Consider the following 12457-nt stretch of genomic DNA (forward strand, 5'->3'; position numbering starts at 1 on the left):
CTATAACAATACCCTTTTTTTTTCTTTACAAACACTCATCTTGAAGTCAAAAAAAAAAAATCCATTATGCAGTGCTGATGCTTCTGCATAGTGATGACAAAGCCAAACTGTTCTACATATGTCTCCTTGACGTTTACATAAAATAAGAACTAATCCAGGTGTCTAAGCCAGTTTTGGTTCATGCTGACTGGTGTATCATAATACATCTGTTGACACTGCATGCTTCTTTTTAATGGGGGTTTAATGTCATCAGAATGAATCAGTTACATCAATTAAATTGATTTAGCAAAAAAAAGTATCAAATGTATCTAAACTTTACATTCATCTAATCTTCACAAACAACACAGTGAAACACAAGTACAAAATGTATGTTCTGGACAAAAAATATCATATGCAGTACAGTAAGTCATTCCATCTTCAGAATGATTGTCAGTGCCAAGTGTTTCAACTGATCAATTGCTTGACTTCCATTTGTGCCATATTAGACATTAGCTAGCCATATTTAGCTTCTGCTTGGCAAGCAGAACAAATCAAATATAAGGCGGTATGGGCAAGCCCTGGAGACTGTTCAAGAGGCAGATGTGCTCAGGATTGTGGTGAGAACATTATTGACAGCTCTACTGTTTGCCATTTAATGTAACAGATACACTTACAGTAGGTGATAATTAGATAAAAATTGAGAAATTGATGACTATCAAATATATTTGCATGCAATTTTTTTCAGTATTACTAAATGGAAAGTGTTTTCATATATATTTATGGCAATACTATTTTGCTAATTAAATTAGAGGAAAACAGAAAAAGGTCATATGAATTTTAAATATATTGCAGGGCTGCTGGAAAAACATCACTAGAGGGAAGGAAAAAGGTAAATAATATGTTATGTTAGTAATAACTGAACAGCCATTTCACATTTCTAGTTCATGGGCTGTTATTTTTGAAAAGTAGTATTGCAAATGAATTGCCAATATGGAAAAAAAGTGTACAGTAATGAGGCTGTCTTGTAAATAAGAAATGTAAAAAATGATCATCTCTTCTCTGCAGTAAGCCGCCACCATGAGTACAGACGCGGAGATGGCCGTTTATGGCAAGGCTGCCATTTACCTCCGTAAGCCTGAGAAGGAGAGAATCGAGGCTCAGAACAAACCATTTGATGCCAAAGCTGCTTGCTATGTGGTTGATGATAAAGAGCTGTACGTCAAGGGAACAATCAAGAGCAGAGATGGTGGCAAAGTCACTGTCATTGTGAATGACACTAAAGAGGTGAAATTTCATGAAAAATCTTGCATATTTAATTTTACATATTTGTTTGGTCTATCTAATTTAATGGATCAAATTTAAAGGAGAGAGTTGCAAAGGAGGATGACGTCCACCCAATGAATCCTCCCAAGTTTGACAAGATTGAGGACATGGCCATGATGACCCATCTCAATGAACCCTCTGTGCTGTATAACCTCAAAGAGCGCTATGCCGCATGGATGATCTACGTAAGTTCTGGAGCAAAGTAAAACAGCTTTTAAATTCATTTTGTCAGTGTTGTTGCAATCTGAAAACTTCTCTGCTCATTTCAGACTTACTCTGGGCTTTTTTGCGCTACTGTGAACCCCTACAAGTGGCTCCCAGTGTATGATGCAGAAGTGGTGGCTGCCTACAGAGGCAAGAAGCGTATGGAGGCCCCACCCCACATCTTCTCTGTCTCTGACAACGCCTATCAGGCCATGCTGACTGGTAAGATCTGATTTATGTGATCTGAATTATTTCTAAGTTGATTTTGGTATGTAAAATTCACATTCAAATATATTTTTCTTAAAAAATCGCTGAAACATTATTACTTTTCATTTGCAGACAGAGAGAACCAGTCTGTCCTGATTACGTATGTATCTAGCCTACTCTACTGTTTGAGATGTTGAGAATGGTTATATTTTGCTCTGGTGGAACTTGTACATTACTTATCATCATTTCTCTTCTATTAAACCAGTGGAGAATCTGGTGCTGGAAAGACTGTGAACACCAAACGTGTCATCCAGTACTTTGCCACAGTTGCAGTTCATGGTGACAAGAAGAAAGAGCAGACTCCTGGCAAAATGCAGGTAAGAGATACAAAAATTATTCATAAGATATAAGATAGTTTTACAATAATCTCACTCAATATATGATATGTGAGTTTGTGAAATGTCTACAAACAGTTCAGAAATGAAAAAGAAAATAACTGAAACCCCTTCAAACATCAAACAGGGCTCTCTTGAGGATCAGATCATTGCTGCTAACCCTCTGCTTGAGGCTTATGGTAATGCCAAGACTGTGAGAAATGACAACTCCTCTCGTTTTGTAAGTCGAGCTATTTTTATATTCAAACATAATTTAGAAATATTTAGCTTAGATTTGTTGAGTATTTTTGTTGTTGTTTTATTAATACAGTACAGCAACTCAAATGATCATTTTATTTTAAACAGGGTAAATTCATCAGAATTCATTTCGGCACATCAGGAAAACTGGCTAGTGCTGATATTGAGACGTGTAGGTGGACATGATCTAATTTATCCATTTTGCACATTTGTCTGTCATGCTTCAGATGATTGTGACACAAGTACATTCTCTCAACAGATCTGCTGGAGAAGTCTAGAGTGACATTCCAGCTTCCAGATGAGAGAGGCTACCACATCTTCTACCAGATGATGACCAACCATAAGCCTGAGCTGATCGGTAGATATACATATTTGATTTAATATTTACTATTTTGCACAAAAAATATTGTACAAGTCTATGTAATAAATGCTCTGTGTATTTTACAGAAATGACGCTCATCACCACCAACCCTTATGACTTCCCCATGTGCAGTCAGGGTCAGATCACAGTGGCAAGCATTGATGATAAAGAGGAGCTGGTTGCTACTGATGTGAGTCAATGCTGTTTTAAATAATAAACTCAATGTAAACATGGCTAATCATAGAGCTTGTTCTTTTTTTCTGACATTTCCAGACTGCTATTGACATTCTGGGCTTCAGTGCTGAAGAGAAGATGGGCATCTACAAGTTCACTGGAGCTGTGCTTCATCATGGTAACATGAAGTTCAAGCAGAAGCAGCGTGAGGAGCAGGCTGAGCCTGATGGCACAGAGGGTGAGACTAAATAGAACTAATGTGTCTGATTACATGCAGTGTTTGATTTGAGAGATCCATGTTTCTATTTTCATAAACAAATAATGTAAATAATAAAGGTTATTTTTTATTATTAATATTGAAGAGGCTGACAAAATCTCCTACCTTCTGGGTTTGAACTCTGCTGATATGCTGAAGGCTTTGTGCTACCCCAGAGTAAAAGTCGGTAACGAGTTTGTGACCAAAGGCCAAACAGTACCACAGGTGTGTGTAGTAAATTATGAAAATAACATATCTCCATCAGATTCATGATTGAATATAGCAAATCAAAAAGTTTTTAATAAAAATTCACTCTATTCTTACAGGTTTACAACTCTGTTAGCGCCTTGTGCAAATCTATCTATGAGAGGATGTTCTTGTGGATGGTCGTTCGTATCAACCAGATGTTGGACACAAAACAACAAAGAAATTTCTTCATTGGTGTGCTGGATATCGCTGGCTTTGAGATTTTTGATGTAAGAATGTTTTATGTTTATCTGTCTTTATGGAAAATAGAGTCACATTCAGCCGCTAGTAAATGATCCTGTTTCTTTCTCCAGTTCAACAGCATGGAACAGCTGTGCATCAACTTCACCAACGAGAAACTGCAACAGTTTTTCAACCACCACATGTTTGTGCTGGAACAAGAGGAGTACAAGAAGGAGGGCATTGTTTGGGAATTCATTGACTTTGGCATGGACTTGGCTGCTTGCATTGAGCTAATTGAGAAGGTTTTTACTGGTTTATGAACTTATTAATTTCCATTTTCCATTTTCAAAAGTATACATTTTTAATAATAAACAACATTCTTTTATAAACAGCCCATGGGTATCTTCTCCATTCTTGAAGAGGAGTGCATGTTCCCCAAGGCTACAGATACTTCCTTCAAGAACAAGCTGTATGATCAGCATCTTGGCAAGTGCAATGCTTTCCAGAAACCAAAGCCTGCCAAAGGCAAGGCTGAGGCCCACTTCTCCCTGGTCCACTACGCTGGAACTGTGGACTACAACATTTCTGGCTGGTTGGACAAGAACAAGGATCCACTGAACGAGTCTGTTGTGCAGCTTTACCAGAAGTCTTCTGTCAAACTGCTGGCTACTCTCTACCCACCTGTTGTTGAGGGTAATAAAACATTTAAGTGTTAATTAAACTGTGCTAATTTAATTATCCAAACACTGATTTAATTTTGCACTTTCTTCTGGTTATTACATAATGTGTTTTCCTTTGTCTCTTCATCTGCATAGAGACTGGTGGTGGAAAGAAGGGAGGCAAGAAGAAGGGTGGTTCCATGCAGACTGTGTCTTCACAGTTTAGAGTACGTCTTTGTTTAAATCCAAATTTGAATAATGATGCAGTGAAAGCAGTGACTGTACATCAGCTTGCTTGACTCTACATCAGAGAAATTATATATCAACAAGTCAGTCAATGTGCCTAATAAGTAAGCTGTAACTTTTCATGATTAACCAGGAGAACTTGGGCAAGCTCATGACCAACTTGAGGAGCACTCACCCTCACTTTGTGCGCTGTCTGATTCCCAATGAGTCCAAGATCCCAGGTAAAGTAATAAAAGGACCTCAGATATTCTGTCATTAATACAGTATTTTATGTCTTTTACTAATTTACCAAGCTCAAGATCTAAACTGTCCTTTATAGGTCTCATGGAGAACCACCTGGTTATCCACCAGCTGAGGTGTAACGGTGTGCTGGAGGGCATCAGAATCTGCAGAAAGGGCTTCCCCAGCAGAATCCTCTATGGTGACTTCAAGCAGAGGTAGCAGGGACCATATGAAAACAACATTTACTGTACGAAGCTCTTAATTAGAGGAAATTAAGCATTTTGATTAACCTTCAACAGATACAAGGTGCTGAATGCCAGTGTAATCCCAGAGGGACAGTTTATTGACAACAAGAAAGCTTCTGAGAAACTCCTGGGATCCATCGACGTTGATCACGACCAGTACAGATTTGGACACACAAAGGTTCATATTCTACTTTACAGCATTTAAAAAATTTAATAACTTATTGTATGAGGTAATTCTGTTTAAATCACTGTCATTTATTATATATTAAGGTGTTCTTCAAAGCTGGTCTTCTGGGTACTCTTGAGGAGATGCGTGATGAGAAACTGGCTGCTCTGGTCACAATGACTCAGGCTGTCTGCCGTGGTTATCTGATGAGGAGAGAGTTTGTGAAGATGATGGAGAGGAGGTGAGGAATGTCATGAAAGGAACAAAACCTCTGATTCTTATATTTATCTATTTCAGTTAGTATAAACCTTTTATCAGTGGAAATATTTATACCAATGATTCATTCCCCACATTACTTCAGAATGTCAATGAATGATCAATAAGATTTGTTCCTCTCTATGGCAAAAAAAATATTTTGGAAAATATGTAAGATTTACTTATATTTACAACAACCATCAGAAAAAAAAAAACATGCATCAATGTACCGTTACCTATATTTTGAATTAAACATTGCATTGTGTTGTGATTTACAGTTAAAGAAAATGTCTGAAAACTAAATGTATAATATCTTGATAGAAATGTACCTTTTCTGTTTTTATAAAAAAAAAAAATTATACCTCTAAGACGTGTAGGAAGTATTGTGTTGACAAGTATAAAAATAAGTCCATTCACCAGTTACTAATTATCTAAATGATTTAATTAGGGATGCAATTTACACCATCCAATACAACGTCCGCTCTTTCATGAACGTCAAACACTGGCCATGGATGAAGGTTTACTACAAGATTAAGCCTCTGCTGAAGAGTGCTGAGACTGAGAAGGAGCTGGCAACTATGAAAGAGGACTTTGTAAAATGCAAAGAAGATCTTGCCAAGGCAGAGGCCAAAAAGAAGGAGCTTGAAGAGAAGATGGTGGCACTGCTGCAGGAGAAAAATGATCTGCAGCTGCAAGTAGCATCTGTGAGTTTATCTAATTTAATTAACTGAAATATATCGCCATTAAAATTGAACAAAGTGGTTTCCAAAGAAATAACAATCTATTTTCCTAACAGGAATCTGAGAATCTGTCAGATGCTGAGGAGAGATGTGAAGGTCTGATCAAGAGCAAAATCCAGCTTGAAGCTAAACTCAAAGAGACAACTGAGAGACTGGAAGATGAGGAAGAAATCAATGCTGAACTGACAGCCAAGAAGAGGAAGCTGGAGGATGAGTGCTCTGAGCTGAAGAAAGACATTGATGACCTGGAGCTCACCTTGGCAAAAGTGGAAAAGGAGAAACATGCCACTGAGAACAAGGTTGGAGATTTTGTTGGTTTAAGATTAGATTAATAATTTTATATTATGATATGGTATATTAAATTAGCTCATTTGAAAAAAAAAAAACAGGTCAAAAACTTGACTGAGGAAATGGCAGCTCAGGACGAGAGCATTGGCAAACTTACGAAGGAGAAGAAAGCCCTCCAAGAGGCACATCAGCAGACCCTGGATGATCTCCAGGCAGAAGAGGACAAAGTCAACACCCTGACCAAATCCAAGACAAAGCTTGAGCAGCAAGTTGATGATGTGAGTCGTAATAATTAGGTTATACTTTGAATATATAATTTTGTATTTTTCATACCATGAGTAGAAGTAGTGGCTAAATATTAAATACATTATATTCATAAGGTGTATAAGTTGTCACATGTTAAAATGAATCAAATAATAATGGTGCTAATAATTAATCCACTTAATTAACATAATACCAACATCAAATTGCTTAGCTGGAAGGTTCCCTTGAACAAGAGAAGAAGCTCCGCATGGACCTTGAGAGAGCAAAGAGAAAGCTTGAAGGAGACCTGAAATTAGCCCAAGAGTCCATCATGGACCTCGAGAATGACAAGCAACAATCTGATGAGAAGCTGAAGAAGTAGGACGTTTTTGTAAACTCTTAGAAAAATAATGGTTATAATTTATTTAAAATCATTAATTGTTCCCCTTTTACACACAGAAAAGACTTTGAAACAAGCCAGCTGCTCAGCAAGATTGAAGATGAACAATCTCTGGGTGCTCAACTCCAGAAGAAGATCAAGGAGCTTCAGGTATTTTTTTTTCTTTTTGCGTTTAAAAGCAATGGTAAAATAAGCAATGGCTAATAAGGTTTTATTAATACCACTGTAGGCTCGCATTGAGGAACTGGAGGAAGAGATTGAGGCTGAGCGTGCTGCTCGTGCCAAGGTTGAGAAGCAGAGAGCTGATCTCTCCAGGGAACTTGAGGAGATCAGTGAGAGGCTTGAGGAGGCTGGAGGAGCCACTGCTGCTCAGATCGAGATGAATAAGAAGCGTGAAGCTGAATTCCAGAAGCTGCGTCGTGATCTTGAAGAGTCCACCCTCCAACATGAAGCTACGGCTGCTGCCCTCCGTAAGAAGCAGGCAGACAGTGTGGCCGAGCTGGGAGAGCAAATCGACAACCTCCAGCGTGTCAAGCAGAAGCTTGAGAAAGAGAAGAGTGAATTAAAAATGGAGATCGATGATCTCTCCAGCAACATGGAGGCTGTTGCCAAAGCAAAGGTTTGACAATAGGTTCTTTTCAAGGAAATACATCAAATAAGGTTAAGATTCTTAAGAAACTAATGATCTTGTGGTTTACAGGCCAATCTTGAGAAGATTTGCCGCACCCTTGAGGACCAACTAAGTGAAATTAAGTCCAAGAATGACGAGAACCTTCGCCAGATAAATGACCTCAGTGCTCAAAGAGCAAGACTTCAAACTGAAAATGGTAACAATGGAAAAAAAATCTCAAAATTACAAATATACATATAAATGATAATTACAATTATAATGGCAACATGTATTATTTATATACACTAAAACGATAATGTTGGCTTATGCAACTCCTCTTAGAGGGTTTTAAGCATGTCGTGGTTTAGTGTAATACAGTTAAACAGAAACCAGACTGACAGCAGTGCACCAAAATGAGTGCAAGTAGTCCAATTAGTTTATTCACTGTTGAGAACTGCCAATATGCAATAGAAAAACATTGCTTCTTCCATTCATTAACATAGATATATACAGCAATTCTTATATCTTACCAATATTTTGTAAATGTAAATCTTTAAAGGTGAGTTTGGCCGTCAACTGGAGGAGAAAGAGGCTCTGGTTTCTCAGCTCACCAGAGGCAAACAAGCTTTCACTCAGCAAATTGAGGAGCTTAAGAGGCAGATTGAAGAGGAGGTTAAGGTAATAGCATCGACACAAACATCATTTCCACTTACTATGCATCAAAGCTAATATTATGTAACTTTGTGTCCTAGGCTAAGAATGCACTGGCCCATGCTGTGCAATCAGCCCGTCATGACTGCGACCTGCTCCGTGAGCAGTTTGAGGAAGAGCAGGAGGCAAAGGCTGAGCTGCAGAGGGGAATGTCAAAGGCCAACAGTGAAGTTGCACAGTGGAGAACCAAATATGAAACTGACGCCATCCAGCGCACTGAGGAGCTTGAAGAGTCCAAGTATGAACATCACAAGATCTGATGACTATGTGTTCATATGGAAAAGTCTTTCATTTTAAAACTGGTGTTTACAAATGCATTGTAGGAAGAAGTTGGCTCAGCGTCTGCAAGAGGCAGAAGAACAAATTGAGGCTGTGAACTCCAAATGTGCCTCTCTGGAGAAGACCAAACAGAGACTCCAGGGCGAGGTGGAGGACCTCATGATTGATGTGGAGAGAGCCAATTCTTTGGCTGCCAATCTTGACAAGAAGCAGAGGAACTTTGACAAGGTTAAAAGCAAAACAAAAAAGTCATACTTTAATAAGATATTATTTTCAAAAAAGTTGTGTTGGCGTAATTTCAGCATGCTGTAAGTTGAACATATCTGATCTTAATATGAATAAATACCTCCATTGAAGGTCCTGGCAGAATGGAAGCAGAAATATGAAGAAGGTCAGGCAGAGCTGGAAGGTGCCCAGAAAGAGGCTCGTTCACTCAGCACTGAGCTGTTCAAGATGAAAAACTCCTATGAGGAGTCTTTAGATCAGCTGGAGACCCTCAAGAGAGAGAACAAGAATCTGCAGCGTAAGACTGAAACATTAAAAAGTAAATATATATGATAAATCAATGCTAATAATGATAAAGATTATATTTTTCCTTTCTACAGAGGAGATTTCAGACCTGACAGAGCAGCTGGGTGAGACTGGTAAGAGCATCCATGAGCTGGAAAAGGCCAAGAAGGCAGTGGAGACTGAAAAGGCAGAGATTCAGACCGCCCTGGAGGAGGCTGAAGTGAGTATCTGGAGTTGAATATGAAATTCTGGCAGGGAACCATAATACTGTGTTATTAATGCATATTTTTGTTCTAAAATTTAAATATTGTGTTTTTTTCATAGGGCACCCTGGAGCATGAGGAGTCCAAGATTCTTCGTGTCCAGCTTGAGCTTAACCAGGTCAAGGGGGAGATTGACAGGAAGCTTGCAGAGAAGGATGAGGAGATGGAGCAGATCAAGAGGAACAGCCAGAGAGTCATTGAATCCATGCAGAGCACTCTGGACTCTGAGGTCAGGAGCAGGAATGATGCCCTGAGAATCAAGAAGAAGATGGAGGGAGACCTTAATGAGATGGAGATTCAGCTGAGCCATGCCAATCGCCAGGCTTCTGAGGCCCAGAAACAGCTCAGGAACGTTCAGGGACAACTCAAGGTATATGCCTCCTCTTTGGTTTATGGGTTCATTCATGTTGGTATAATCAAAGCTATGTTAAGTAAGGGCAAACAGAAAGCACATCAAAAGCTTACTGTAATGTTATTGTTATGTTCAGGATGCCCAGCTGCACCTTGACGATGCTCTGAGAGGACAGGAAGACATGAAGGAGCAGGTGGCAATGGTGGAGCGCAGAAACACTCTGATGCAAGCTGAGATTGAGGAGCTGAGAGCTGCTCTGGAGCAGACAGAGAGAGGCCGCAAAGTGGCTGAACAAGAGCTGGTGGACGCCAGTGAGCGTGTTGGGCTGCTGCACTCTCAGGTAACAGCATAATGTATTTTACAAAGAAATTAATTCTACAATGACAATAAGGAAATTGAGAGCCTCATTTAAAATGTTCATACTGTTGCTTTCCATGTTATAGAACACAAGTCTCCTGAACACCAAGAAGAAGCTTGAGACTGACCTTGTTCAGATCCAGAGTGAAGTTGATGACACTGTACAGGAAGCCAGAAACGCAGAGGAGAAGGCCAAGAAGGCCATCACTGATGTGAGAAACAGTAGCTGCCTAATGATTCACAAAACACTTTCTTAAAAATGTCAAACTAATATTTGTCTATATTATTGCAAAAGGCTGCAATGATGGCAGAGGAACTCAAGAAGGAGCAGGACACCAGTGCTCACCTTGAGAGGATGAAGAAGAATCTGGAGGTGACAGTGAAGGACCTGCAGCACCGTCTGGATGAGGCTGAGAATCTGGCCATGAAGGGAGGAAAGAAACAACTCCAGAAACTGGAGTCCAGAGTAAGACTGCCTTCATTCTGATGTTCTCCTTTATCCTGATATTTATAGTCTTGATGTGGACATTATCCAGTGTCTAAGCATGTCTAAACATTAAGGTCCGTGAGCTTGAGGCTGAAGTTGAAGCAGAGCAGAGACGTGGAGCTGATGCTGTTAAAGGTGTCCGCAAATATGAGAGAAGAGTCAAGGAGCTCACCTACCAGGTACTTATAAAAAAAACTTCAGGTCACATTAATCTGATTATCTTTTTGTCTAATGTACATGTATTATCTGCAGACTGAGGAGGATAAGAAGAACCTCAACAGACTGCAGGATCTGGTTGACAAGCTTCAGCTGAAGGTCAAGGCTTACAAGAGGCAGTCTGAAGAAGCTGTGAGTACCTCATTTAAGAACTAGAAACATCTTCTTAACTTTTGAGACCTTCTGCTGCTGATATAATTGTGTGTGGATTTGCAGGAGGAACAAGCCAATACTCACCTTTCCAAGTTGAGGAAGGCGCAGCATGAGTTGGAGGAGGCTGAGGAGCGTGCAGACATTGCTGAGTCTCAGGTCAACAAGCTCAGAGCCAAGAGCCGTGATGCTGGAAAGGTGATTTCTTTTTCTGATGCATATTTTTTTCAAACTTAACTACCTCATGTATTCTCTTTTATACTAATCATGTATTTGCTCACTCTTTTTTTTCCAAGGGCAAAGAGGCAGCTGAGTGAAAACTTAACATACCATGTGCATCTCTGAAACCGTAAAAATTAATAAACTTTCAAATTCAGCAGCTTATTTTTCTTGTCATTTTGTTGATTTATTTATTGACTCACGATTGTTCATGATTTGTTATTACTGAAGTAATCATCATGATAAACCATAAAGACAATCAAGTAGTTTATGAAATGGGCTCAATAGTAAGAACTTTGATTTTTCAAATTTATCAAGTCAAAATCAAAACTACAACTTCTGGCAAATTAATGTATTTTAAACATAATTCCATTGAACTTTATGAATTTAATAATATTATATACATTATATAATATATATGCAGTTTGTAAAGACACTGATATGTCAACAAGATTAGCGTAAAAGAATAATTAAAGCATTCATTTACAAAAACTAAACAACTTTTTTTTTATATTAAAACCATAGACATTGTCGATTGTCCAGTACCAGTTAGTAATATTATTTGTACAGTTCTACTTTTTTTTTCATCTTTGCAGAAAGATGTTAGTTTAATTACACCACAATATAGATTAGCACACATGGCAAAATTTTATTTTTATTGTTACAGTTAATACTGAGCATTGTAATTATGAAGAAATAAACTAAATATCTGCCTACTTCTTAATACACTACCTATCCTAATGCAAACATCCACATTTCAAAATGCACTTTTGTAATGTTACAAAATATCTCAAATTAAGGATTTTAATGCCTTTTGTCAGAGACTAAAGTAAATTTTTTTAAATAAATTTTAAAGGCCTGCACTAATATACAGTCTAGTCATGAAACTCTATATGGCGCTTGGCTGACTGGTTCATGCTGCATTTGCAGCCAATGAGGTTACTACCTTGCATTTATATTGCTGGCTAGCATTCACTAGAGATTCCTACAGTGCACTTTTTTTTTAGCTTCTCTGAAACCTTCCACCTTTCCCAGCTCCACCTGTATAGATCTGCTGTGAGTCGTCTTATATGTTATTCGTGTTGCAGCAGTATGTCTTAAATACTCAAGGCAACGCATCACCATAGCATTTTTTTTTTTTTTGTGATTACATTTTATATTAATTTAAAATTTATGATTATATACTATTATAGGCGGTCTGTCAAAAGTTTGGTATAATTTTTTATAATATGGTCATTTTGTGCTAATTATTAATTTGTGACAATAAAGTGATA

General features: G+C 38.4%; 1 protein-coding gene across 1 annotated transcript; it reads left to right on the forward strand.

The window, feature by feature from the left end:
- Positions 1-558: 558 nt before the first annotated feature.
- On the forward strand, positions 559-11346 carry LOC127958397 (myosin heavy chain, fast skeletal muscle-like). The gene is made up of 41 exons (XM_052557261.1): positions 559-596; positions 832-868; positions 1045-1263; positions 1344-1487; positions 1572-1728; positions 1846-1873; positions 1979-2090; positions 2236-2328; positions 2454-2517; positions 2605-2703; positions 2793-2896; positions 2980-3118; positions 3243-3361; positions 3463-3612; positions 3697-3867; positions 3958-4258; positions 4381-4451; positions 4604-4691; positions 4790-4907; positions 4992-5115; positions 5208-5344; positions 5807-6062; positions 6155-6397; positions 6488-6664; positions 6862-7007; positions 7089-7179; positions 7259-7648; positions 7730-7856; positions 8199-8317; positions 8392-8588; positions 8674-8857; positions 8987-9152; positions 9235-9359; positions 9464-9772; positions 9891-10094; positions 10198-10323; positions 10407-10577; positions 10673-10777; positions 10851-10946; positions 11031-11162; positions 11261-11346. Exons 3-41 carry the CDS (start codon positions 1057-1059, stop codon positions 11279-11281), a joined length of 5811 nt encoding a protein of 1936 aa, XP_052413221.1. The 5' UTR covers positions 559-596; positions 832-868; positions 1045-1056; the 3' UTR covers positions 11282-11346.
- The last annotated feature ends 1111 nt before the right edge of the window (positions 11347-12457 follow it).

This window comes from Carassius gibelio, chromosome B5 (assembly GCF_023724105.1).
Source record: "Carassius gibelio isolate Cgi1373 ecotype wild population from Czech Republic chromosome B5, carGib1.2-hapl.c, whole genome shotgun sequence".
Classification (NCBI taxonomy): Eukaryota; Metazoa; Chordata; class Actinopteri; order Cypriniformes; family Cyprinidae; genus Carassius; species Carassius gibelio.

Excerpts from the sequence above, each read along its gene's own strand:
- LOC127958397 (XM_052557261.1), top strand. The coding sequence starts at position 1,057 with ATGAGTACAGACGCGGAGATGGCCGTTTATGGCAAGGCTGCCATTTAC. Across the intron at positions 5,345-5,806 it reads GTGAAGATGATGGAGAGGAG|GGATGCAATTTACACCATCC; the intron begins GTGAGGAATGTC and ends TGATTTAATTAG. Across the intron at positions 6,398-6,487 it reads AACATGCCACTGAGAACAAG|GTCAAAAACTTGACTGAGGA; the intron begins GTTGGAGATTTT and ends AAAAAAAAACAG.